At 53.8% G+C, this 22,780-nt stretch overlaps 1 protein-coding gene and 1 pseudogene across 1 annotated transcript; both read right to left on the bottom strand.

The window, feature by feature from the left end:
• LOC135405244 (zinc finger protein 208-like) overlaps positions 1-14,953 on the bottom strand; it is a 328,696-nt pseudogene extending 313,743 nt beyond the window's left edge.
• LOC135405475 (olfactory receptor 14J1-like) lies at positions 1,862-2,816 on the bottom strand. Its single transcript, XM_064640176.1, has one exon. The coding sequence runs from the start codon at positions 2,814-2,816 to the stop codon at positions 1,863-1,865; it is 954 nt and encodes a 317-aa protein (XP_064496246.1). The 3' UTR covers position 1,862.
• Positions 14,954-22,780: the final 7,827 nt, after the last annotated feature.

Below are 22,780 nucleotides of genomic sequence, written 5' to 3'. Positions count from 1 at the left end.
GGGCCTGCTCTGGGCCCTCCAGGTCCTTGCCCTGCTCCCAAGGGCTGTGGGGGTGGTTAATGGTCAGGGCTTGGGGTTTAGAGCTCAGGGTGGGGATTAGGCAGAACTTTGGGAGGTTTGTTGTTCTGCTGGCAGTGTCTGGTTCATGATTAGGAGAAGAGATTTTATGCTGGGTTAGGATTAAAGCTTGGCTTTTCATACTGGTAATACAGGTTTGGGATTGAGGTGGGCATTGGAGTAAAAATAAGAGTCTGGAGTTCTGGGTTTGGGGGTTTTCTGGCTTGGAATTAGAGCAGTGGACTCCTTTCAGTGGGAGGGGCAGAAATTTTGGGTAGTGTTGGGGGTTGAGGTTACAAAGAGGATAAAGGTCCATCAGGAATGTTTTCACAGTCAGTGTTTCAGCACCCTCAGCATTCCCTGAACCTGTTTTTACCTCATCAAAATCTTTCCTCTCTCTTGGACAAGCCCCTCTTTCCTTCCCCAAATATCCAATCTTTTTTGTCCCAGTTCCTCCTAATCTCCCCCAAACTTTCATCTGGGTGGGCTCAGCTTTGTGATGACACTGTGCAACCTCATGGAATCAAGGGGCCATTGTGACACTGGGGAAACTCGTGGAAAAATGGAACGTAGGGACACTGTGCAACTTCATGGAATAAAGGGGTCATTCTGACACTGAGGACACCTCATGGACTGAAGGGACCACTGTGACACTACAGGGTATTCTGGAGCCAAAGGAACCCGGGGACACTGTGCAGCCTCATGGAATCAAGTGGCCATTTTGACACTGAAGGGCCTCATGGAAACAAGAAAAAATCCAGGTTTGTCCAGGTCCTGAGGGTGATTCAGAAGGGAGGCAGCAGTGATTTCTCCCTACAGACCCATCACTCCAGTGGTCTCTCCCTGCAGTCCATGCGTGTCCTGAGCATTTTCCCCAGTGCCTCCCTGTCCTGAAGGTTTCTGGCCATCAGGCTGGAGCTGAGGGGGTTGGGCAGGTGCCTGAGGAGGGGGTAGAACAAGGGCTGTGTCCAACTGTGCCAGGAGGGCTGTGCTGGGCAAGGAGGAGGAGGCTGCAGAAAACAGTGGCACTGGGGAGGGGAGAGGAACAGCTGGAGAGACCTTGTGCCTGCCCACGCTGGGCAGGAGCTGCCCCAGGATGGCAGCTCTGAAGCACTCCCAGGATGTCCCTGTGAACAGGAGGGGAAGACTGGATCTGAATTTGAAACCTGGAAAGCAGAGAGCAGGAGTGTCATGGTGACACTGCAGGAGAGTTCAAGCCCTGGAGTAAGGTCACAGAAGAAGTGGCCCAGTACATGCAGTGGCCTCAGAAGATCCCACAGCATCCTGGAGATGCTGGAAGGGAGCCCAGCTCTGCTTCACAAGTTCCCAGGGCCTGTCCCTGCCTGTGCTCCAAGGGCTTCCAGCCCCCAGGACTGTGCTCAGAGAGCACTCAGGCCTTACAGCGAGAAAGGGGCTCAGGAGGACAGTGTGGAAGTGGCAAGAGAGCAGCTCTGCAAAGACCAAGCACTGCTGCTCCCTGGCAGTGCTGCTGGGCTGGGATTATTGTCCCCTTCCTGTTTGCAAATACACCCTGTCCTGCAGTGTGCTGTCCTTTGGGAACAGCTAAGAAGAAGGTTCTTGGACAAAGAAGGCACTGCAGAGTCCTTTATTTTGTTTAAATACTCAGCCAGCACAATTCATCATTTTTACATCTCTGGGTCAAATTCAATGGGTAGACATTAATTTAGAGGGCAGATGCATAATAATATTTAATTCCATAGAAAATTATTGCAAGAAGAACCCGATGACCTCTAAGGAAAACCTGAACAGGAAGGCTGGGCTACTAAAGAGTCTCATTCTGAATGCTACACACCAGAAAACAGGCACGTTATTGCTCCTGAAAAGCATCCAGTCATCATTTTCCTCAGGGCATCCTTGAGCTCCTGGTTCTTCAGGCTGTAGATGAGGGGGTTCAGTGCTGGAGGCACCACCGAGTAAAGAACTGATAATGCCAAATCCAGGGATGGGGAGGAGATGGAGGGGGGCTTCAGGTAGGCAAAGACGCCAGTGCTGAGGAACAGGGAGACCACAGCCAGGTGAGGGAGGCACGTGGAAAAGGCTTTGTGCCGTCCCTGCTGAGAGGGGATCCTCAGCACAGCCCTGAAGATCTGCACATAGGAGAAAACAATGAAAATAAAACAACCAAATGCTAAAGAGATGGAAATCAAGAGAAGCCCGAGTTCCCTGATGTAGGAATGTGAGCAGGAGAGCTTGAGGATGTGTGGGATTTCACAGAAGAACTGGCCCAGGGCATTGCCCTGGCACAGGGGCAGGGAAAATGTATTGGCTGTGTGCAGCAGAGAATAGAGAAACCCAGTGGCCCAGGCAGCTGCTGCCATGTGGGCACAAGCTCTGCTGCCCAGGAGGGTCCCGTAGTGCAGGGGTTTGCAGATGGCAACGTAGCGGTCGTAGCACATGATGGTGAGGAGGGAAAACTCTGCTGAGATGAAGACAAAGAAAAAGAGCTGTGTAGCACATCCCATATAGGAGATGGTTGTGGTGTCCCAGAGGGAATTGTGCATGGCTTTGGGGACAGTGGTGCAGATGCAGCCCAGGTCTGTGAGGGAGAGGTTGAGCAGGAAGAAGCCCATGGGGGTGTGCAGGTGGTGGTCACAGGCTACGGCGCTGAGGATGAGGCCGTTGGCCAGGAGGGCAGCCAGGGAGATGGCCAGGAAGAGCCAGAAGTGCAGGAGCTGCAGCTCCCGCCTGTCTGCGAATGCCAGGAGAAGGAACTGGGTGAGGGAGCTGCTGTTGGACATTTGCTACTTCAGGGTACGGTTTTCTGTTGAGGAGAAAAAAGGCAGAACTGAATTAGGCCAGACTCAATCAGCAAAACATATTGCATGTCTCAAGCAATTCAACATTCAGGGTCCCTTTTCAGGAAGATCCCTCTGCATCCCTCTCCCTGAGCTCTGGGTTTTGCTGGCTGAAGGGGGCACTGAGAGCAGGGACCTTGGAATGGGCTCCCGAGGAATCCTTCTTGCTGTGCAGTGAGAGGCAACTTGGAGCACAGGGTGAGCTCCAATTAAATGCACTTGTGATGTATCAAAGTGTTTCCAGAACTGCTGGTCACAGTTTGGCCAAGTGCAGAACAGAGGGAGGGGATTTGGGGGACTTGATTTTGTTCCAGTTCCTCTTGCCAGGAGTGACTTTGGATGGTTGAAATCTCTAACATTTCTAATGTGCTCCAAAGGGAAATCTTGTGAGTCCTGAGAGGCAAAGGGGTGGTCTCTTGGTGCAGAGACAAGAGCTGGCCATCTTTCCTGTTCACAGCTGCTCCTGGCTGGCAGCTTGGAGCTGAAGTGGGATCAAACTTAGGAATTCCCTTAAAAAAGAAACAGGACACTTCTGGGAGCAGAGGAATCCTGGTTCAAAGAGCAGATTGACAAAATCCTTGCCTTTCCTCAGGATGCCTGATTACGATTCCATCATTCTCCTCCCAGACTGCCACACACAGGGATCATTGCAGCTCCCAAGTACAGCTGCCCAGAGCATTTCCATGGATTTAGCACTGAGAAGTTTTCTCCATGGGGATCCTGTGCAGCACAGAGATACTATGGCAGAGTTGTGCCCTTCTGGAGGGCACCTGCAGCCCTGCAGGACACCCAGGCAAACAGCTGAAGACCCTGAAGGTGCCTGGAGGGCACTTGGGCACTTGGCTCCCACAGACACATCCCCACAGCAGCACCCAAAGGGTTTGTATCTGGACAGGAATCTGCCCCCCCCAAACACCACAGTGGCTCAGAAAACCCATGGGTGAGAACAAGGAGAGCCCAGGCAGCAGGGGATGGCAGGGAAATGCCACAATGCTGCTGCCAAGGGAGGAGGGACACAGAGAGACAGTTGGAAATCAGGGCCTTGTCCTTGCCTGGGCTCTGGCTGCTGCAGGGCAATGCACAGCCCAGCCCCCGTGGGCCTGAGGGCACAGGCTCTGCTTAGGCTGGGAAAGGAGCCCAGGCAGGAGCTGCTCAGGGAAGGGGTCTGTGCCACAGGGACAGCAGGGAGGGGCCCACATCCCCCTGCCCAGCCCTTGTGGCAGCAGCTGCCTCTCCCTGCCTGCCTGTGTCTGGGTGAGGAGCTGTTCCTGCCAGCAGCCCCTGCCTGTGCCCAGCTCAGCTCCCTGCCAGTGCTGCCAGAGCCATCCCCAGCCCAGTGCCCAGGGGCAGCTGTGCCTGGGCAGGGGCTGCAGAGCAGATCCCAGACAGCCTGAGGTGGCTGGGAAGGGGGAGGTGTTCTGGGGGGATGTGCTTCCTGAGAAGGGGCCCTGGAAATGGCAGGAGGTGGAGCTGAAGCTGTGAGGAGCCCTGAGCCTGCAGCTGAAGGGCCCTGCCCAGCCCTGCCCTGCCCTGAGGGGTCACTCCTTCCACCCACCCCTTCTCCCTGCAGGGCCATGGCAGCTCCTTGGCCGGGCTGAGAGCTGACCCTGGCAGGCAGCAGAGTCCCTGCCCCAGCACACAGAGCCCTGGGGGCAGGACCCTGCTCTGCACCACAGCCCTGGGCACCCCTGGCTGCACCCCCACCTTCCCACCCCACAGCCAGCCCTGGCACAGGGAACCTTCTGGCCCTGGGCCTCTGATGGGGGAGCAGCAAGTCCTGCTCTGCAGCAGCTTCTCCTGCTGCACCCCAGCAAATCCAGCAGAGCCATCCTGACAGCTCCTGCCACTGCTGCCATTTGGCAGCTGGGAGAGGCACTTGCAGGAGCTCACCTGCACTGCTCTGCAGCCACAGCCTGACTGTGGCAAAGGGCTGGCAAGGTTCCTGCCCTGAGCAGCTCTGCCCTGTCCTCCCACCCCAGGATCCCTTGAACCTCCTGCTCCCTTCTCCTCTCTGCCCTTGCTGCCTGCAGCTCCTGCCCTGCTCTGCCATATGGCCACTTCCCCTGCACTGCAGCAACTGGGAGAGTCCTGCTGAAAGATCCTGGAAGCTGTGGGATGTGCCAGCTTTAGGAGATGCCTCCAGGAAGGGAAGCTGAACTTTCCTACAGCCAGAGAATTCTTCATTCAAATCCTGGGAAGGTTTCTGGCATAGTGAGAGCTCAGTCACCTCCCAGTCCAGGCTGCCTCTCATCTCACTACCTTCTCTCCTGTGCCCTGGGTGCTGCAGGCAGTGCCCTCAGCCCTGCTGGGCTGTGCAGAGGAGCTGCTCACCAGCAGAGCTGTCTCTGAAGCTCTTCTTGGTTGCCAGGAGCTCCCTGTGTGCCAGGAGCCTGGCCCAGCTCAGCAGCACAGCAACAGCCCCAAGCATTTCATGACCCTTGGGGGATGTTGATGTTGTTTACATGAGACTGAGTCCCTGAGAGGAAGTTCAAACAACTTCTCAAGAAGTCAAAGTGAGATGGAAACACTAAAGTTTCTTGTAGTGCTAATGAGTCTCACTGAGGGACACAACTGAGAACATGTCCCCAGATTCCAGTTGGAGCAGAAAACTGCAGACAGTGATGACAATGATGGACAAGCAAGGGAAAGGTGGCTCTGATGCTGAATAAACCTTGACTTGTTTTCTTAATCCAAAGGGCCAAGGCCTGACCCGCAGCTCCTGGGAAGGCAGATCCTGTCCCTGCCTCATTCCTCAGGGCTCTTCCTGGGGCACTGGGATGTGGGATGTGCAATGCCAAGGGCAGGACCATGGGGTGGTACCTGCCAGGCTGCTGAGCAGGGACAAGGAGGCCATGAGGCCCCAGGGCTGCAAGGGCCACTCCCCTCCTCCTGGCATCAGGGGCACAGACAGCAATTGCCAAAGGCCTGCAGAAGGTGGCTCTGTCAGGGCCTTTCAGCTTCTCCCCATCCCTGTCTCCTCTCCAGCCCAGGCTGTCCTACGGTGTCCATGCCCTGCCCCTTTCCCTGCAGGCTGTTGTCATCCCCCCGGCTGCCCCACCTGGCTGGCACCTTCCTGCACTGACATCTCTGTGTCCTCCCTGGCTCTTCCTCCACACACAAAGCCTTGGGCTCATCCAGACTCCTTCTTTGTGACATATTGCAACAAAACACTGACCTTGGAGGGAAATTTCTTACTTCTTGTCACCAGTCTAGGCCACCCCAGCTGCCCTTGGTGGCACTAGTTCTTTCTTAGGCTGTTTGATGACAGGAAGAAAAGCTCCACCAGCTCTGACACCCCCCTTCCAGACCTCTCAGGCTACTCCTCTACTGTCCTCAATCTTTGCACCACTGACCCCTGAGTCCTCAGCCTCTATATACGGGTCATGTGCTTGAGGCCCCAAATTCTCTCCTGGGAGATCTCTGGGACCTCTCCAAGGTTTTGGAAGATGACAATAGAGTGCTTTTATCCCAGGAAACACAGAGGGACACTTTTTTCCAAGGGTTGTCTTGGCAGAATGAGGCACAATCTCTTTAAACTTTCTGGGACAAGGGAGCTCTGAGCTCTGGGTACGGAGGGAGGTCCAAGTGCCAACCACTGGAGTGGGAGCTACAAATCCTCAGGGCTTGTGTTCTTTGGAGGGCCAGACACTGGTGAGAGTGGTGTGTGTGTGTGCACATGGAAGGACTTGAAGGGCACAATGAACTGTCTCAAAACACTGTCAAAGCAGGAAAATCCCATAAGGCACCACAACACATAAGCCCTGGTGGCAAACAGGAAGGCCTTTAATTCCAAGGCCTAAAGGGAGGTGAAGCTTTGGAAGTAGCCCCCAGGACAGAATTGCACTGTGCAGACTGTGGGAAAGAGCAGACAGCCCCAACAGGAAGCCAGGGCTGGTAAGGCAGGTCTGGGGAACCCATCCAGACAACGATTCCCACCTGCAGACTGGAAGCACAGCGGGCAAAATTCCCACCGTGGCAAGGTGTGGGAAAGGAAGCAAGTCCTTGTAGACGTGCCAGCCCAAGCTGTGGGAACAGCATCTACCCCCCTGAATACCCGGGGCTTGGGCTGTATAAAAGTGATACCCCAGAAGCACAACTTGGGGACCCTCCACCGAGCAGAGCAGGGTGAAGAAGGACAGGTGGGAGCCTCAGGGATCTACATGGTGTGATACATTTACTTCATCTCTGTCTCTCTCTCACTGGCTTCCCACCACCCTCTTCTTCTCTCTCTTTCCATTTCTTTCTCTGTCTCTCCCTCCTATTTACTGTTAAATCAAAGCTGGACTGCTGACTTTGGCACATGGTCTCCTTTGCAGCTGAATTTGGGCAGAGGTGTCTCTTAATAATGGGAACCTGAGAGCATCCTTGAGGTTTTACAGTGTGGGAATGGCCACCAGATTCCATGAGGTTCCACGGAGTCTCAGGGTCCATTTGGCTTCGTAAGGCTCTGCAGTGTGATAATGGACCCTTGATTCCATGGGTTTGCAAAATGTCTCAGGACTCCTTTGGTTCTAGGAGGCCCCACATATCACAGTGGCCCCTTGGTTCCATGAGATTCCACAGTGTCCCAGGAATCCTTTGGTTCCATGAGCCCTGCAGTGTCACAATGGCCCCTTGATTCCATGAGGTTCCACAATGTCACAGGGATTCCTTTGCTTCCATGGGACCCTGCAGTGTGACAATGGCCCCTTGATTCCATGAGGTTCCACAGTGCCAATATGGGCCCTTTTATTTAGGATTTATTTAGGTCCATATTGTCCCTTGGTCCCTTTGTCTCCCTCACGCTCTGCAGTGTCACAGTGGCCCCTTGATTCCATGAGGTTCTGAAAAGTCTCAGGGCTCCCTTGGTTCCATGAGGCCCTGCAGTGTCACAGTGGCTTTTGAGTCCCCGAGGTTCCTCAGTGTCACAATGACCCCTTGATTCTATGAGGTCCCAAAATGTCTCAGGGCTCCCTTGGTTCCATGAGGCCCTTCATGGCACAATGAACCCTTGGTTCCATGAGGTTCCACAGTGTCCCAGGATTCCTTTGATTTCATGAGGCCGTGCAGTGTCACAATGGCCCCTTGATTCCATGAGCTTCCACAGTGTCCCAGGGTTCCTTTGGCTCCAGAAGGCCCTGCAGTGTCACAACGGCCCCTTTACTCCAGGAGGTTCCACAGTGTCCTTGCTGGAACACACAGGGCTGCAATGTTGTCACCCCTGCAGAGCTGCCTCCAGCTCTGGGCTCCAGCACAGGAAGCACATGGACCTGTTGGAGTGAGTCCAGAGGGGAGCAGCAAGAGGATCAGAGGGATGGACCAGCTGTGCTGAGAGGAAAGGCTGAGAGAATTGGGATTGTTCAACCTGGAGAAGAGAAGGCTTTGGGGTGACCTAATTGTGGCCTTCCAGTGCCTGAAGGAGCCAACAAGAAAGATGGAGAGAGACTTTGGACAAGGGCCTGGAGTGACAGGACAAGGGGAATGGCTTCACACTGAGAAAGGGAAGGGTTAGATGGGATATTAGGAAGAATTTCTGGACTGTGATGGTAGTGAGATCCTGGCACAGGTTGCTCAGAGAAGTTCTGGCTGCCCCATCCCTGGAAGTGTTCACGACCAGGCTGGATGGGGCTCTGAGCTCTGGGTCTAGTGGAAGGTGTCCCTGCTCCTGGCAGGGGGTTGGACTGAGATGCTCTTTAAGGTCCCTTCCAACCCATGACTCTGTGACTGGTGGGGGATGTGGTGGTCAGAGCTGACGGGCACAGAGACCCCAAAATGATGGATTTTTCCATTCTGGGTGAAGGAAGGAGGGGGCAGCAGAACTGACACCCTGGACTGCTGGTGGTCAGACTTTGTCCTGTTTGGGAGACTGACTGATCTGGGTGTGAGTGTGGATGTGCTGGAGGGCAGGAAGGCTCTGCAGAGGGATCTGGACAGGCTGGATCAATGAGGCCAAGTGTCAGGGCCTGCCCTTGGCTCCCAATAACCCCCTGGAACGCTCCAGGCTGGGGGCAGAGGGGCTGGAGAGCTGCTCAGCAGGAAGGGACTTGGGGGTGCTGCTTGACAGGGGCTGGATATGAGCCAGAGTGTGCCCAGGGGGCAAGAAGGCCAAGGGCATCGTGGCCTTTGTGGAGAAGAGTGTGGCCAGCAGGAGCAGAGAACTGATTGCCCCTCTGTGCTGGGCACTGGGGAGGCCCCACCTGGAGTGCTGTGTCCAGTTCTGGCCCCTCAGTGCCAAAAGGCCCTTGAGGGGCTGGAGCGTGTCCGGAGAAGGGAACGGAGCTGGGGAAGGCTCTGGAAAACATGTCTGCTGAGGGACGGCTGAGGGAACTGGGCTTGTTGAGTCTGGAGAAGGGGAGGCTCAGGGGGGACCTCATTGCTCTCTAGAAGGCTATTTGAGAAGTGGCTTGTAATTTTTATAATCTGTGTATATAGATACATATGCCTTGTATTTGTGGAAAATAAATCCATTTCATTAAATGTCCCATTTCACCAGGGAGAACCTGCATTAAACTTTGATTGTATTTTGTACTTAATGAGTTTGTATCATTAATGGTTGGGAATATTGTAGAACTCACATTTCACAACAGTAACAGCAGTAACAGGAGACTTCAGGTATTTGCAGAGGAGATTTTTGGGGCCTCTTTCTTGGTTTTGGGAACACAAAGGCTGATGCTTGGCAAGGATAGAATATTGGTACTGTAGTGTAGGTCACATTTTTATGAATTGATGGATGTCCTGCAGCAAACAGGGCTGATGTGCAAATGTGTCAGTGTGTTCTGGAACTTGGTTGTGTAACTGTCTGATGGGATCTGTGAGAACTGAGAGTTGTTGTTTAGAAATGATCTCATACCTGAAGAACAACGGAGCATATCTGAAATCCCATGGGAATTTTCAGTTTAGAGGGTCAAACCCACAGATATTGCACAGTCTGTTACAATGAAGGCAAGACCAGTCTGAGGATAATGAGGGGACTGAGCCTGTGAGACCCAAGAGTTGTGTTCCTAATGTTAAATCCTGAAATGTCTAAAGCTGCAACTTTTAACTGACCTGCTCTTCAAAAAATAGCAGAATTAAAGATTAAAATTAAACCCCGCAGTGTCAGGAGCAGATCTTGGCTGACCTGCATGTTCCATGCTAAACACAAAATTGAGCACTTCAGTCATAATAGTCTGCACCTTTCCTGGATTGCCCTGATGCTGTTTGTGCTGAACAGGTGTTACAATAAAGGCAGTTTTACCTGTCCCTTGTTTACTTTTCTGAGCTCTTTGGAGCTGTCTTTTCTTGTAAGAGCAATATGTGGTTATCTGTGTTTGTCTGGTGGTAATTTCTCAAGGGATTTGTGTACAGGACTGGGCCTGAATTTCTTGGGTGGTTTGCACAGGTTCTTTGATAACACATTCCCTGGTGATACTTGAAAGCTTTTTATAAAATGTCTTTTGTAGCATATGCTGTCATCTGTAATGCTTGGTTGTTTTTTTTTTTTTCATTCAGGGATGGGACTTGTGTAATTCAGTCTAATGCTTGGTCCTTAGGATTTCTTTATTATTTTTAATTTTAATTCAAGTGTTTTAGTATCCCATTTTCCCTACAGATGTGTGGAGCAACTGATTTGCTCACTGTAAGCAAAATAGCTGCTCTTGGTTGAAGGGCTTGGTAAGTTGTTCTTCCTTAATAACATTTACTTTTTAGCTTTTTAAAAAAAGACCTTCACAAAGGTCTGGCTTTGCACAAAATGATATGTAATACCAGGACAGTTTTTTATTTGTTTGGGGGATTTTTTGATTTTTTTTTTTTTTAATTAAACTGCTGGCTGATAGACTTCAGATCATTCCTCACATAGTCAAAAAACCCACAACATTGGTAGGCTTGAGTAGAAAAAATAAAATTAATAATTAAAAAATTTCTCATCTCTACTGGATGAATACGGGAACAGAATCTTCTCCAGTTTTCTTTAACTAAAAGGAATTTGGTCTTGACCTTTTGTTGTCCCTGCCACATTTTGTGACTTTGGACCAGTTTTATCACCGAGTTCAATCCTGAAGCAAAAAAGTGGAATTCATGAATTGGAGGAATTCAGTTTTTAATGTGTGTCCATGAGCTTAGTTTTGATGCTTTTTGGCAAGTATTTAATCTCTTCTGCTCCTGGGCTCTGTGAGTTTTACTACTTTGTTCCTTCAGAAGTCTTAAACTGTTTTTCCCACTGCAGGTCTGTGTAGAACAGCAGATTTCTTGCCACGTTTCTCCTTCCAGCTCTTCCTCAAAACTCTTCCTGTGCCATCCACTGACGCCTTTCTAGCCCCCAATCATCTGCTTGAATCTCTAAAACATGTGACTCATGTTCCATTTTTATATTCATCTTCACATGACTCCTGAATCTTTCTGTGTGCATTTTTGTTTGTTTTCTCACTGGGTTGTAAATGAGCTGTTGTCACATCTGGTTTCTTGGGTAGGACTTTGGCCTTTCAGTTACACACCGAGTAATTCTTCCCTCCTTTTCTGGTTTATAATCCTTACCTAAAGGAAGGGGCTGAATGTGAAAGCCTTAATTTACTTAGTGAAACAGTTGTCTACAAAAGAAGTTGCTTCAAACACCAATTGCAAAAGCATCCAAATGTGTGGATCCTGAAAGATCCAGTATTGCCCTCTCTGGTTAGCGTAGATAATGTTTAGTTGAAACACCGATTTTTATTTTCAATTTTTTTAAGAGAAGAGGGAAAATACTTGAAAACACTTCATTGAAGCTTTATTGAAGTTGACATACTTTGCTTAATGCAATACAGTTTATTATTTCAAAATAACACCCAAAAAAGAGTGCATCTGTGAATAAAGTCACATCTTACCGGGAATTCCTCTCTAAATCTGAGAAACCTGGCAAACAGCCTTAGCTAAAAATACCCAAACCTACATGACTTGTGCTTTGACTGCTGTGCTTACAGAACATCTGATGGTGGTAAAAGCAGAACTAGGGCTGTCCAGAGCACTCATGTTCTGTGCAGTCTCTGACAGGAACTCATGAAGGACTTTGCTGGCCAGAAAGGACACGTCTGCTCTTTCCTGCAGTGTCAAAGTTACCAGGGATGTGTCTTTGAGACTAAAACCTTGCTTTAATGGACTTTGAGACCCAGACCTTGAGGTTTGGTTTGTTCAGAGTCTCATTCTGTCCATTCAGCTCCCTCTGTTGGAGGCAATTCTGTTTCCAGGGGAGGTCACCTCAGTTTTTAAGTTGAAGCCTCAGATTTCACTCTGGAAAACTTGGTCAGTGTGTTGGTGTCTCATGCGTGGGTGTTGTACGTGTTGGATTTCAGTCTCCCACTCGAGGAACAGAAGGTGTCAATAGACCTCAAGTGGCTGAAGCCCTGGGTTTGGCCATCAGGCCTTGTCTTTCACTGCTGTGGTCTTTTAATAGAGCAACAGAGAATTGCAGCAAAAAACTGAAGAGAAAAACTTTGTAAATTTTGTTTCAGAATCGTTGCCTTGAACCTTTGGTTGAGGTTGGGAATGGTTTGTCTCCCTTGGCAGGGAGGGTCAGTACTCTTTGTCATTCTGACATGACTGCCCAGGTCCCTGATTTTATCGTGGCCAAAATACTGGGCTTGGAAACCAAAGCAGGAGCTGGTAGATAACAGCAGCTTGAAAAATGGGCTGATGCCTAATTGATGTGGCAGAAGGAATGAAAGACTCGTGACAGCTAAGAAAAAAATTGGGCTTTTCAGTGCCTACCTCAGGTTAGGATCACTGCATGTGTCTTAGTGGAGGAAGATGTTCTTGTAACTTTATCGAAACTTGTTAGTAAAATGTGCCTGAATTCCTAAGGAAACAACCACTGTGAAATCTTTAAAAACCAAATGGAGATTTCCAAAGTGTAGAAGTTGCTATTAATATTTTGGCCGTTCCTGTGGCATCTTTTTTGTGTATGAACAACTCTGAGAACAAGAACGTGTTCTTAATTATAACACATTGTCAGGTCTGTTTACTGCTAATTATTTTACAAGGTTGAGAGAAGAGTTTAAGATGAAAGTTGTGGGGTTACTTGGAAAGTTTTTGGTACAACCAATGCAGTTGAACCTGGTGGGGAAATCTGCCCTTAAGTTGGTTTTGGCAGATCTCATGAGTGTCTAAGGCAGAGGCCAACCCAACTGGAAAGAGCCTTTCAAGGGTGACTAAGATGTAACTAAATTACCTTTTTGAGAGGTGGGGAAAGCTGATGTCAGGAATAAAATTTCCTTATGTTAAGCTTAGTAAAAATATAATAATATATAAATATTAAAATTATTTTAATGGTCTTATGGGGTTTTCACTGTGCTTAAGTTCGTACTTCTGAGTGTTTGATTGTCACAATAATGGACAGCTTTGTAGTGTTTTTTTTTTTTTATTATTTTTCATGTTTTGATACTTTGGTCAAGGCATTAACATTAAAAATCATTCACAATTTTAATTCATCTTCAAACACTGAAATAGATTTGAAATGAGGTTAATGAGAACAGTAGGGGGGGGGGAAACCCGAGCCCAAAACCAAAACAACCCCAAAAACTGTTCATTTTTCCATTGTATTTTAAACAAGGAAGTCTGTAGAGCAGCAGAAAACAGGACACGTGGGCAGGTGTGAAAGTCAGACTGGGGCTTGTTGCACTGGTTCCAGTGCTCTTTGCTTCAGTGTAACTGGTCATTTATCGAGGAACAGGGTAGTGGTGAATTTGGCTTTCAGACTAAAATGAGGTTAAACTTACACATATTCAAAAGAATAAATTGATGTTGGAATGCAGATACTCAAAATGCTGAAGACCTCTTGAAACCTTTTTTGTGTGTCAGTCCTACAGCCGAAGCTCTTCCCGCAGTCAGGGCACTGGTAGGGCTTCCCTTACTGGTGGGTCCGTTGGTGTTTGGTCAAGTGACAGCTCTGGGTGAAGCTCTTCCCACACTCCCCACACTTGTAGGGCCTCTCGCCGGTGTGGATGCGCCGGTGCCTGACGAGGGTGGAGTTGTGCTTGAAGCCCTTCCCACAGTCGGTGCAGCGGAAGGGCCTCTCATCCGTGTGCGTCCGCTGGTGCACAAGGAGATGTGAGCTGGTGTGAAACCTCTTCCCACATTCCAAGCACTTGTAGGACCGTTCCCCAGTGTGGATGCGCTGGTGGATGTGGAGGGTGGAGCTCTGGTAGAAGCTCTTCCCACATTCCCCACACGTGTAGGGCCGTTCCCCAGTGTGGATGAGCCGGTGGGTGAATAGGGTGGAGTGATGGTTGAAGCTCTTCCCACACTCCCCACATGTGTAGGGCCGTTCCCCAGTGTGGATCATCTGGTGGCGGCAGAGGGTGGAGCTCTGCTTGAAGCTCATCCCACATTCCCCACATGTGTAGGGACACTCCCCAGTGTGGATGAGCTGGTGGGAGAGGAGGCAGGAGCTCTTCCTGAAGCCCTTCCCACATTCCCCACATGTGTATGGCCATTCCCCAGTGTGGATATGGTGGTGTCGGATCAGGTCGGAGCTGTCCCTGAAGCTCTTCCCACATTCCCCACATGTGTAGGGCCGTTCCCCACTGTGGATTTGCTGGTGTCGGATCAGGCTGGAGGTGTGCCTGAAGCTCTTTCCACATTCCCCACACATGTAGGGATGTTCTCCAGTGTGGATGTGCTGGTGTTGGATTAGTTCAGTGCTTGTCCTGAAGCTCTTCCCACATTCCAAGCACCTGAAGGGCTTCTCCCTGCTGGGAGGCTGCTCAGGGACCACCAGCTCAGAGCTCCGCCTCAAGCTCTGGCCGCCTTCCCGGCACAGGCTGGCTCTTTCCTCCTCAGAGCACCCTGGGATGGCTTTGGAGCCCCTCCTGTGGGGGGATCTCCAGCCCTTTTCCTCCCCGCTGCCTTCCTGCGCCGGGGAGCCCTTCAAAACGGCCTCTCCCACCAGGGTCTCACGGGGGGATTTGTCCTCCGGGCTCTCCGTCCTCAGCTCGGGGCCTGGGGCAGGAAGCAAGAAGGACAGGCAGGGGATTTGCCTCCGGCCCACAGGGAAGGCCAAGGACATCCCCCCAACTCCGGCCCCGGCAGGACGGCGGCGCCAGCGGGGTTGTCCTGCAGCCGGGGCCATGCTCGGCTGACAGAGCCAGCACAACACCCGCCCAAAGGGACACTGACTGCCTCCTCACCTGCCTGGGGGGCCCAAGGCATCTTCCTCTTCCTCGCAGCCTCCTCCTCCATCCGCCCAAGCTTTGGGAAGAACAAATCCTGATGGGGGGGAAAACAAGGGCTGAGTGTGTTGGCTTGGGGGTTCCTCCTGCCCAAGTCCATCTCTAGAACTCACCGGGCATCCTGTGTCCATAAAAACCTCCAAAACACCAAGACTCAGCCCAGAAAAACCCAAACCACCGAGATTCAGGAAAAAACCCTCTTAGAAATAGTGAGACGAATCCCCCACATACTGCAAAAATTTTAGACTCAGCTAAAAAGTACTCTAAAATACCAAGATTCAGCCATAAAAACTCTCACAGGAGTTCCCCCTCTCTGGTCTCTCCCCTCTGGGGTTCAGAGGGTCTCCCCTGTCTGGGATGCTGGGAGTCCCACTTAGGGATGCTGAGAGTGTTGGGGGTCCCAAGGACCACTTCTCCTGTGACTCTCGCCTTTGGGGTGCCGCGTTCCCAGGAATTACCCCTCTCCAGTTTCTCCACTTCGTTGTCCCGGGAATCTCAGAGGTCCCCACTTTCCAGGTTTCCCCTTCTCCACAGCCCCTTCTCCAGGCTCTCGGGGCTCTCACAGCTCCCCCCTCTCTCCAGCCTCCCCCGCTCTCCAGGGATCAAGGCATGGGGACACCAAGGCAACCCCACAGCAACTCCGCTCCTGCTCTCCCCCCTCTCCCACCCTTTCCCACTGGCCCCCCAAATCCTCGCTCCCCCCAGCTCCCTTTGGGGGTTACCCACTGCCCCTCACGCTCCCTTTGGGGGTCCCACCCGCTCTTTTTGCTTCTCTCGCCCCTTTCCCATCGTGGCCGCTCCGCTCACCCGACAGCGGCAGGAAGGGCAGGGACAGGGGTGGAGCAGCAACAGCAACAGCAGGAGAACAACCACCCCCCCATCCCACGGGTGTCCAGAAAGGGGGAACTCGTCCAGAATATCCTGGGGGGAGCGTGGGGGGTCATGACATACGTGGGCTGCCAGCACAGATTTTCCTGCAAAGACTGCAGTGAGTCAAGCTCTAGAGAGGAGATTGTGCCCCATGGATGGGATTGCAGAGGGGCCCTCAGGTCCCCAGAAGCAATCAGCAACCAGGAATATAGAAAAAAGGGGAGTGTCCTATAGGGAGGGGACAGTGTCACCCCACCAGGGCAGGGCTGGCAAGTGGGAGGCTGCTCCAGGGGTCTGCAAGAGGCCTCCTGCTCTGCTCGGCCCCAGCACTGGCTGGTACCAACCCCCCCGGCTGCCCCCGGCCCTGGGCAGCTCTGCTGCCACAGGCTGTGCCCTCACCGTGGCCCTGCAATGGCCCTGCCTGTCCCTCACCCGTGGCCCTGCCCGTGGCCCTGTCCCTTGGCTCTCTCTCTGCCAGCTCAGTGTGGGGCACACGGGCTGGGGGTCCCTCCCAAGCCCCCCGGGCAGCCGGCGTTGGCTGGGGGGATGTGAGGGCTGGGCCTGCTCAGCACAGCCCCGGCCTCGTGCCCAGTGCCTCTTTCCTGACCCACACGAGAGCTTCCCGGCCCCCCAGGGCTCCCCTGCTGCTGCCTCTGCTCCTGGCCCTGCCTTTGCTGCTCCCTTGGCTGGGGCAGCGGCTGCAGGGGGGGGATGGCAGCAGCTTCAGCTCCACGGCACTTCCTGGGGGGAGCTCAGCCCGGGGGGGACGGGCAGGGACCTGATGGGGATGGACAGGGGCCCAGCAGGGACAGCCAGGGCCTGCAGGGGAAGGCACAGGGACAACCTGGCCCCACACACTGCCAGGGCTGTCTCTTTGCTGCTCCTCCTTGCAGGCTCTGTGGCCAGGCACAGTTTGTGTTCCTGGGTGCCCACCATCTCAGCACTTGGAGACGCTCAAATCAGCGCCCGCAGCTCTGCAGCAAAGCCCCAGCTCACCTGGCACACAGGGGATGGAGACAGCACCTTCTCGGGGATGGGCATTCACAGATTCTGTCTCCTCCCCTCCACGAGGGTCTTCCCCACCACGGGGCTCTCCTTCCTCAGCAGCACCTCTGCCTTGCACTTATTCTCAGCCTCACCTCAGGGACAACTCTGGGCTCACCTCCGCGCCACTTCTCAGCCTCACCTCAGGGCCTGGGCTCAAGGACAGGAACCTGCAGGGAGGGGACATCATGTGCAAGCTGAGGGCTGCCTGCTTGCACTGGCCTCTGGGCTTCTTTCTCCTTCTACAACCAGCCCAGAACTCAGCCTGCTTTTCTAACACCACACATTTACAGACTAACCTTGGAGATAGATATGGACAGACATCTCTATCACCCTGGGGATAGAGCCTCAAGCATGTGCTGACATAGGAATGGCAATCACAGAATCACAGAAGCAATCAGGTTGGAAAAGACCTCCGAGATCATCAAGTCCAACCCTGGATCCAACCCCGCCGTGCTTCCCAGACCATGGCACTGAGGCCACATCCACTCTCACCTTCAACACCTCCAGGGACGCTGACTCCACCCCCTCCCTGCCCAGCCCATTCCAAGCCCTGATTACTCTCCCAGGAAAAAAATTGCTTCCCAATATCCAACCTAAACCTCCCCTGGCACAGCTCAAGACCCAGCCCTCTTGTCCTACTGCTGCTTCCTGGCAGAACAGCCCCACCCCCACCTGGCTCCAACCTCCTGGCAGGGACTTGCAGACAGTCAGGAGGTCTCCCCTGAGCCTCCTCTTCTCCAGCCTCAACACCCCCAGCTCCCTCAGCCTCTCCTCACACCATCTGTGCTCCAAAGCCCTCTTGCCTTCCAGCACATCAACACACCCCCAGCTTGGTGTCACCTGCACATTTGCTGATGAAATGCCTGGTTCTGCAAGAGCTGGAAACACTCAAGGGGCAGCAGGACCAAGTCAGGGGCCTGAAGGGGGCTTTTCGTTCTGGGAGGGTCCTGGGGGAGCTGGGGAGAGGCTTTGTGGATTGGGGGTACAGACCAGGACAGACCAGCACAGACCAGTACCTCCTCACTGCTCCCCAGATCTCTCCTGGAGCTGGGCCACCTTGTCGTGGGACACCTGAGCCACCCCCAGTGCCCTCCCAGTACAGCCCAGTGCCCCCAATACAGCCCATTGTGTTCCTGTCCCAGGGTGCCTAGTGATCCTGCTTTGGGGAGGGGTTGGAATGGATTTGAGGGTGGTGCTGGGGGGGATTTGAAGGGATCTGGGGGGTTGGATGGGGATTTGGGGGGGGTTGGGGTGCTTTGGGTGTATTTGGGGGAGTTAAAAAGGGTTTTTGTGGCATTGGGGCATCAAAGGGATCTGTGAGGGGAGGGGATTAAAGGGAAAATGGAGGTTAGGAGACATTTGGGAGGGGTTAATGAGGCCTGGGCGGGCAGAGGAGGGGCTGCACCAAGAGCAGGTGAGTCCTGAGACCCCCCCTGGTGTCCCCAAGACCTTCTTGGTGTCCCCAGATCCCCCCTTGACACCTCGAGACCCCCCTGGTGTCTCCAATGCTCCCAGGGACTCCCCAGCCCCAACTCCCCCCTTGACACCCCCAATTCCACTGTCCCCAAACTTAACCCCACTGTCCCCAAGGCCCATCCCTGATGTCCCCAACCCTCCATCTCACCCCACGAGCCCCCCTGGACCCCCTGACCACAAAAACACCCCCACACACATTCACAGAAAGGCCAAGGGCATCTGGGGACATGTTGGGGACAACTGGAGGGCTTTGTGGGGCACTGGGGGATTACTGGGGGATACTGAGACACACTGGAGGGAACAAGGGGGCACTGGGAGGGACTGGGGAGTTATGGGGGATTATCAGGACACAGCGGGGGACACTGGGAGGTTACTGGGCCATACTGGGGGTTACTGGGTGCTCACTGGAGGATCACTGGGTCATCCTGAGGGGCAGTGGAGGTCACTGGGACACACTGGGTGGTCACTGAGGGGGGTTACTGGGCCGTACTGAGGGTCACTGGGAGGTCACTGGGCTATACTGGGGGCACTGGGATCCCCTTCGTCAGTTCTGCTCCCCCAGGACTTTTGGGGGCACCCACAGGACCCCTCCCCTGGGGGCTGCGAGATCCCCTGAACCCCACTGCTGGACTTTAGGGGACACCCAGGCCCCCCTTCCTTTGGGGTCTCTGTGTGCTGAGTTTTGGGGGTCTCTGGGGTTCGAGGGGGGAATTGGGATCCCCTTTCTTTGGGGTTGGTCCACTGGGCTGGCAGAGGCGCTGTAGTGGGATGGGAAATGGCCTCAAAGGAGTTTTAGTTGGCCGTGGCCAGACAGGACTGACACAGAGATCCCCCAAAATCCAGGCAAAACCCCTGAAACCCCCTCAGAAATCCACCTCTGGACCCATCAAAACCTCCTCAAAGACACCCCAAATCCCCTCAGAGACCTCATCTCCCCCCCAGCACCCCCTAAACCCTCTCAGTGACCTGCAAAACCCACCTGGGACCCCCCAAGCCCTTTCAGGGACCCCAAAAACTCCTTCGGAGACCCTCAAAACCGTCTGGAACTCTTGAAATCCCTCTAGAAACCTTCAAAACTGCTTCAAAGACCTTCCCCCAAAGCCCCCCAGGACCTCCCAATTCCCTTGGAAACTCCAAAACTCCCTCAGGGATTCCTAAACCCCTTCAGGGACCACCCAAAACCTCCTCAGGGACGCCGAAAAGCCCCTAAGGGACCACAAAACCACACAACAGCAGAAGAGCTTTCTGGAAAGGAAAGGAGCAGAGAATCTGAGGAGACCAAGGAAAAACTGAAGCAAAGCAATAAAATCATCCTGGCCCTTGCAGTTTTTTCCTGACCTTTTTCTCACTTTTCCTTTTTTTAGGGTTCTTTTTTTGGTTGGGTGGTTTTGAATTTTTTTTCCGAGGGACTTTTTCGGCAATCGAATCACCCTTCCGGGTTCCTGGCAGGCCTCCGGGCCCCGCGGCCCCCCAGAGGGTCCTCCGAATCCCCGACCCCCCACGCTAAACCCTCCCGAGCCCTCCAGCCTTTCCACCCTCACCCGCGCTCCCCGCAGCCCCCGAGGGGATCCCCAGACCCCGCTCTCCCGCACCCCCCGCCTGCACTCAGAGCTCACCGACCGACCCGCCGCCATCACCGATTCCCGGCAGCCAACGCGGCAGGGGCGGGGGCGGGGCTGCGGGGGCGTGGCCGCGCGCTGATTGGCTGCGGCGGCGTTCTCTGAACGCGGTGCGCGCGCAGCCGGGACTCGGTGATGGCGGCGGGGCCTGCGGTTCGCTCTGAGTGCTGTGAGTCCCCCCGGGGGGGCTCGGGAGGGTTTAGCGGGGGGGTTCGGGGATAACCGAGGAGGTTTTGAGGGGTCCCTGAGGGAGTTCGGTGTCCTGAGGGGACTCAGGGCGTGGTTGAAGGTTCCTGAAGGGGTTTGGGGGTCTCTGAGGGGGTTTTGGTTTCTGAGGAGATTTGGGGGGTGCCAGGTAGGGTTTGGGGGTCTCTGAGGAGGTTTGGAGGTCCTGGCGGGACCTTTTAGGCAGTTTGGGGGTCTCTAGAGGGTTTATGGGTTCTTAGACGGTTTTGAGAGTCTCTGAGGGGGATTGGGGGGTCCCTAAAGGGGACTGAGGGGTCCCGGGTGGGTTTTGCGGGTCACTGAGAGGGTTTAGAGGGTGCTGGGGAGGGATGAGGTCTCTGAGGGCATTTGAGGGGACCTTGAGAAGGTTTTGATGTGTCGAGGGGGGGCTTTCAGGGGTTTTGAGGGCATTTTGGGGGGTCCCCTCAAGCCCAGCAGTGGGTCCAGGGGGTCCCCCAGCCCCAAAAAGAAGGGGTCCTTAGGATGGCCCCCAAAATCCGGGGGGGGAAATGTATCCGATCCGGGTAAGGGGATCCCTAGACCCCAGTATATCCCAGTGACTTTCTAGTGACCCCTTCAGTGACCAGCCAGTGTGTCCCAGTGACCTCCCACTGCCCCCCAGGATGGCCCAGTGATCCTCCAGTGAACACCCAGTAACCCCCAGTATGGCCCAGTAACCTCCCAGTGTCTCCCCGTGTGTCCTGGTAATTTCCCAGTAACTCCCCAGTCCCTCCCAGTGCCCTCCCAGTGTCCCTCAGTAACCCCTCAGTCCCTCCCAGTGCCCCCTGGTTCCCCCCCAGTGTGTCCCAGTATCCCCCAGTAATCGCCCAGTGCCCTGCAAAGCCCCCCAACTCTCCCCAATGTTTCCCCAGATGCCCTTGGCCTTTCTGTGAGTGTGTGTGGGGGGGTGTTTTTGTGGTCAGAGGGTCCAGGGGGGGCTCCTGGGGTGAGATGGAGGGTTGGGGACATCAGGGATGGGGCTTGGGGACAGTGGGGATGGGTTTGTGGACAGTGGAATTGGGGGTGCCTAGGGGGGAATTAGGGCTATGGAGAGGCCCTGGGGACATTGGAGACACCAGGGGGGCCTCGGGGTGTCAGGGGTGGAACTGGGGACACCAAGAGGGTCTTGGGGACACCAGGGGGGGTCTCAAGACTCACCTGCTCTTGGTGCAGCCCCTCCTCTCCCCCCCAGGCCCCATTAACCCCTCCCAAATGTCTCCTAACCCCCATTTCCCCTTTAATCCCCTCCCCCCATAGGTACCTCTGACCCTCCAATGTCCCCAAGACCTCTTTTAACTTCCCTAAAGGCACTCAAAACCCCCAAATCCCCATCCAAACTCCTCAGATCCCCCCAAATCTCCCACAGCCCCCCCTCAAATCGCTTCCAACCCCCCTCAAAGAGGGATCACCTGGCACCCTGGGACAGGAACACAGTGGGCTGTACTGGGGGCACTGGGCTGTACTGGGAGGGCACTGGGGGTGGCTCAGGTGTCCCAGGACAAGGTGGCCCAGCTCCAGGAGAGATCTGGGAAGCAGTGAGGAGGTACTGGTCTGTACTGGTCTGTCTTGGTCTGTGCTGGTCTGTCCCCCCAATCCCCAAAGCCCCTCCCCAGCTCCCCCAGGACCCTCCCACACCACAAAGCCCCCCTGGCCCCCTTCAGGCCCCTGACTTGGTCCTGCTGCCCCTTGAGCATCTGCAGCTCCTGCAGAACCAGGCATTTCTTTGCTCCCCACAGGGTCGTTCCCACACCCAGAATGGAATCTGGAGGCAGCAGGATGTGCACAGGGCTCCCATTTCCTGCAGTGCAAAGGGGCTGCAGGGAATGATTCCCCTGCTCTTGCAAATCTGCCAAAACCTGCAGGGCACAGAAGGGGGAGCTTCAGGAATTTGCTGGCCTTGGGAGTGGAGCTCACAGGGTATTGAGGGGAACATATCCCTCAAATACAATCTCTCTGCATACACAATATCTGTCTGGACAGACAGATAAAGCAATAACCAGATATATTCTGTGTCATATATATGGCACATATTCTATAGAATCCATCCTTAGGTGTTGTATGATAGATCTGTAAGATATTACACATAATAAGCAGTAATAAGGCAAGTGTCCTCCTTAGGGACATAAACTTCAGAAGGGAACTTGCACTTGACCCCCTCCCTCTTCAGCTTCGAGCCACCCGGTGCCACAGAGGGGGACAGAGCTCCTGTGGAACATTCTATTCCACTGACACAGAGCAAGGAATAAACCCAAACTATTGCCTGGGTTTGTTCCCTGGGGGTCTCTGCAGCAGCAAGCACAGCCCCACACTGACTGCTCTGGGCTGTGCAGGCATTTGTGCTTCTACCTGTCTCACACACACACAAAAGTCTGGTGTAGTGCTGCCCTCAGGAAACCCCCCACCCTTGGTCCAGCTAAAGCCGTGGAATTTGTCTTTGTTTCCCTTGGGTTCAGGGTCAGGCTGTGCCTGTGTCCAGCCCAGAGGCTCAGAAAAGCATTTCTCCTCTCCCACT

Source organism: Pseudopipra pipra, chromosome W (assembly GCF_036250125.1).
Source record: "Pseudopipra pipra isolate bDixPip1 chromosome W, bDixPip1.hap1, whole genome shotgun sequence".
Taxonomy (NCBI): domain Eukaryota; kingdom Metazoa; phylum Chordata; class Aves; order Passeriformes; family Pipridae; genus Pseudopipra; species Pseudopipra pipra.
Note: the sequence above shows the minus strand (reverse complement) of the source record. Positions and strands in the feature narration are given on the sequence as shown.

Coding starts and splice junctions, on each gene's coding strand:
- LOC135405475 (XM_064640176.1), bottom strand. CDS start 2,816: ATGTCCAACAGCAGCTCCCTCACCCAGTTCCTTCTCCTGGCATTCGCA.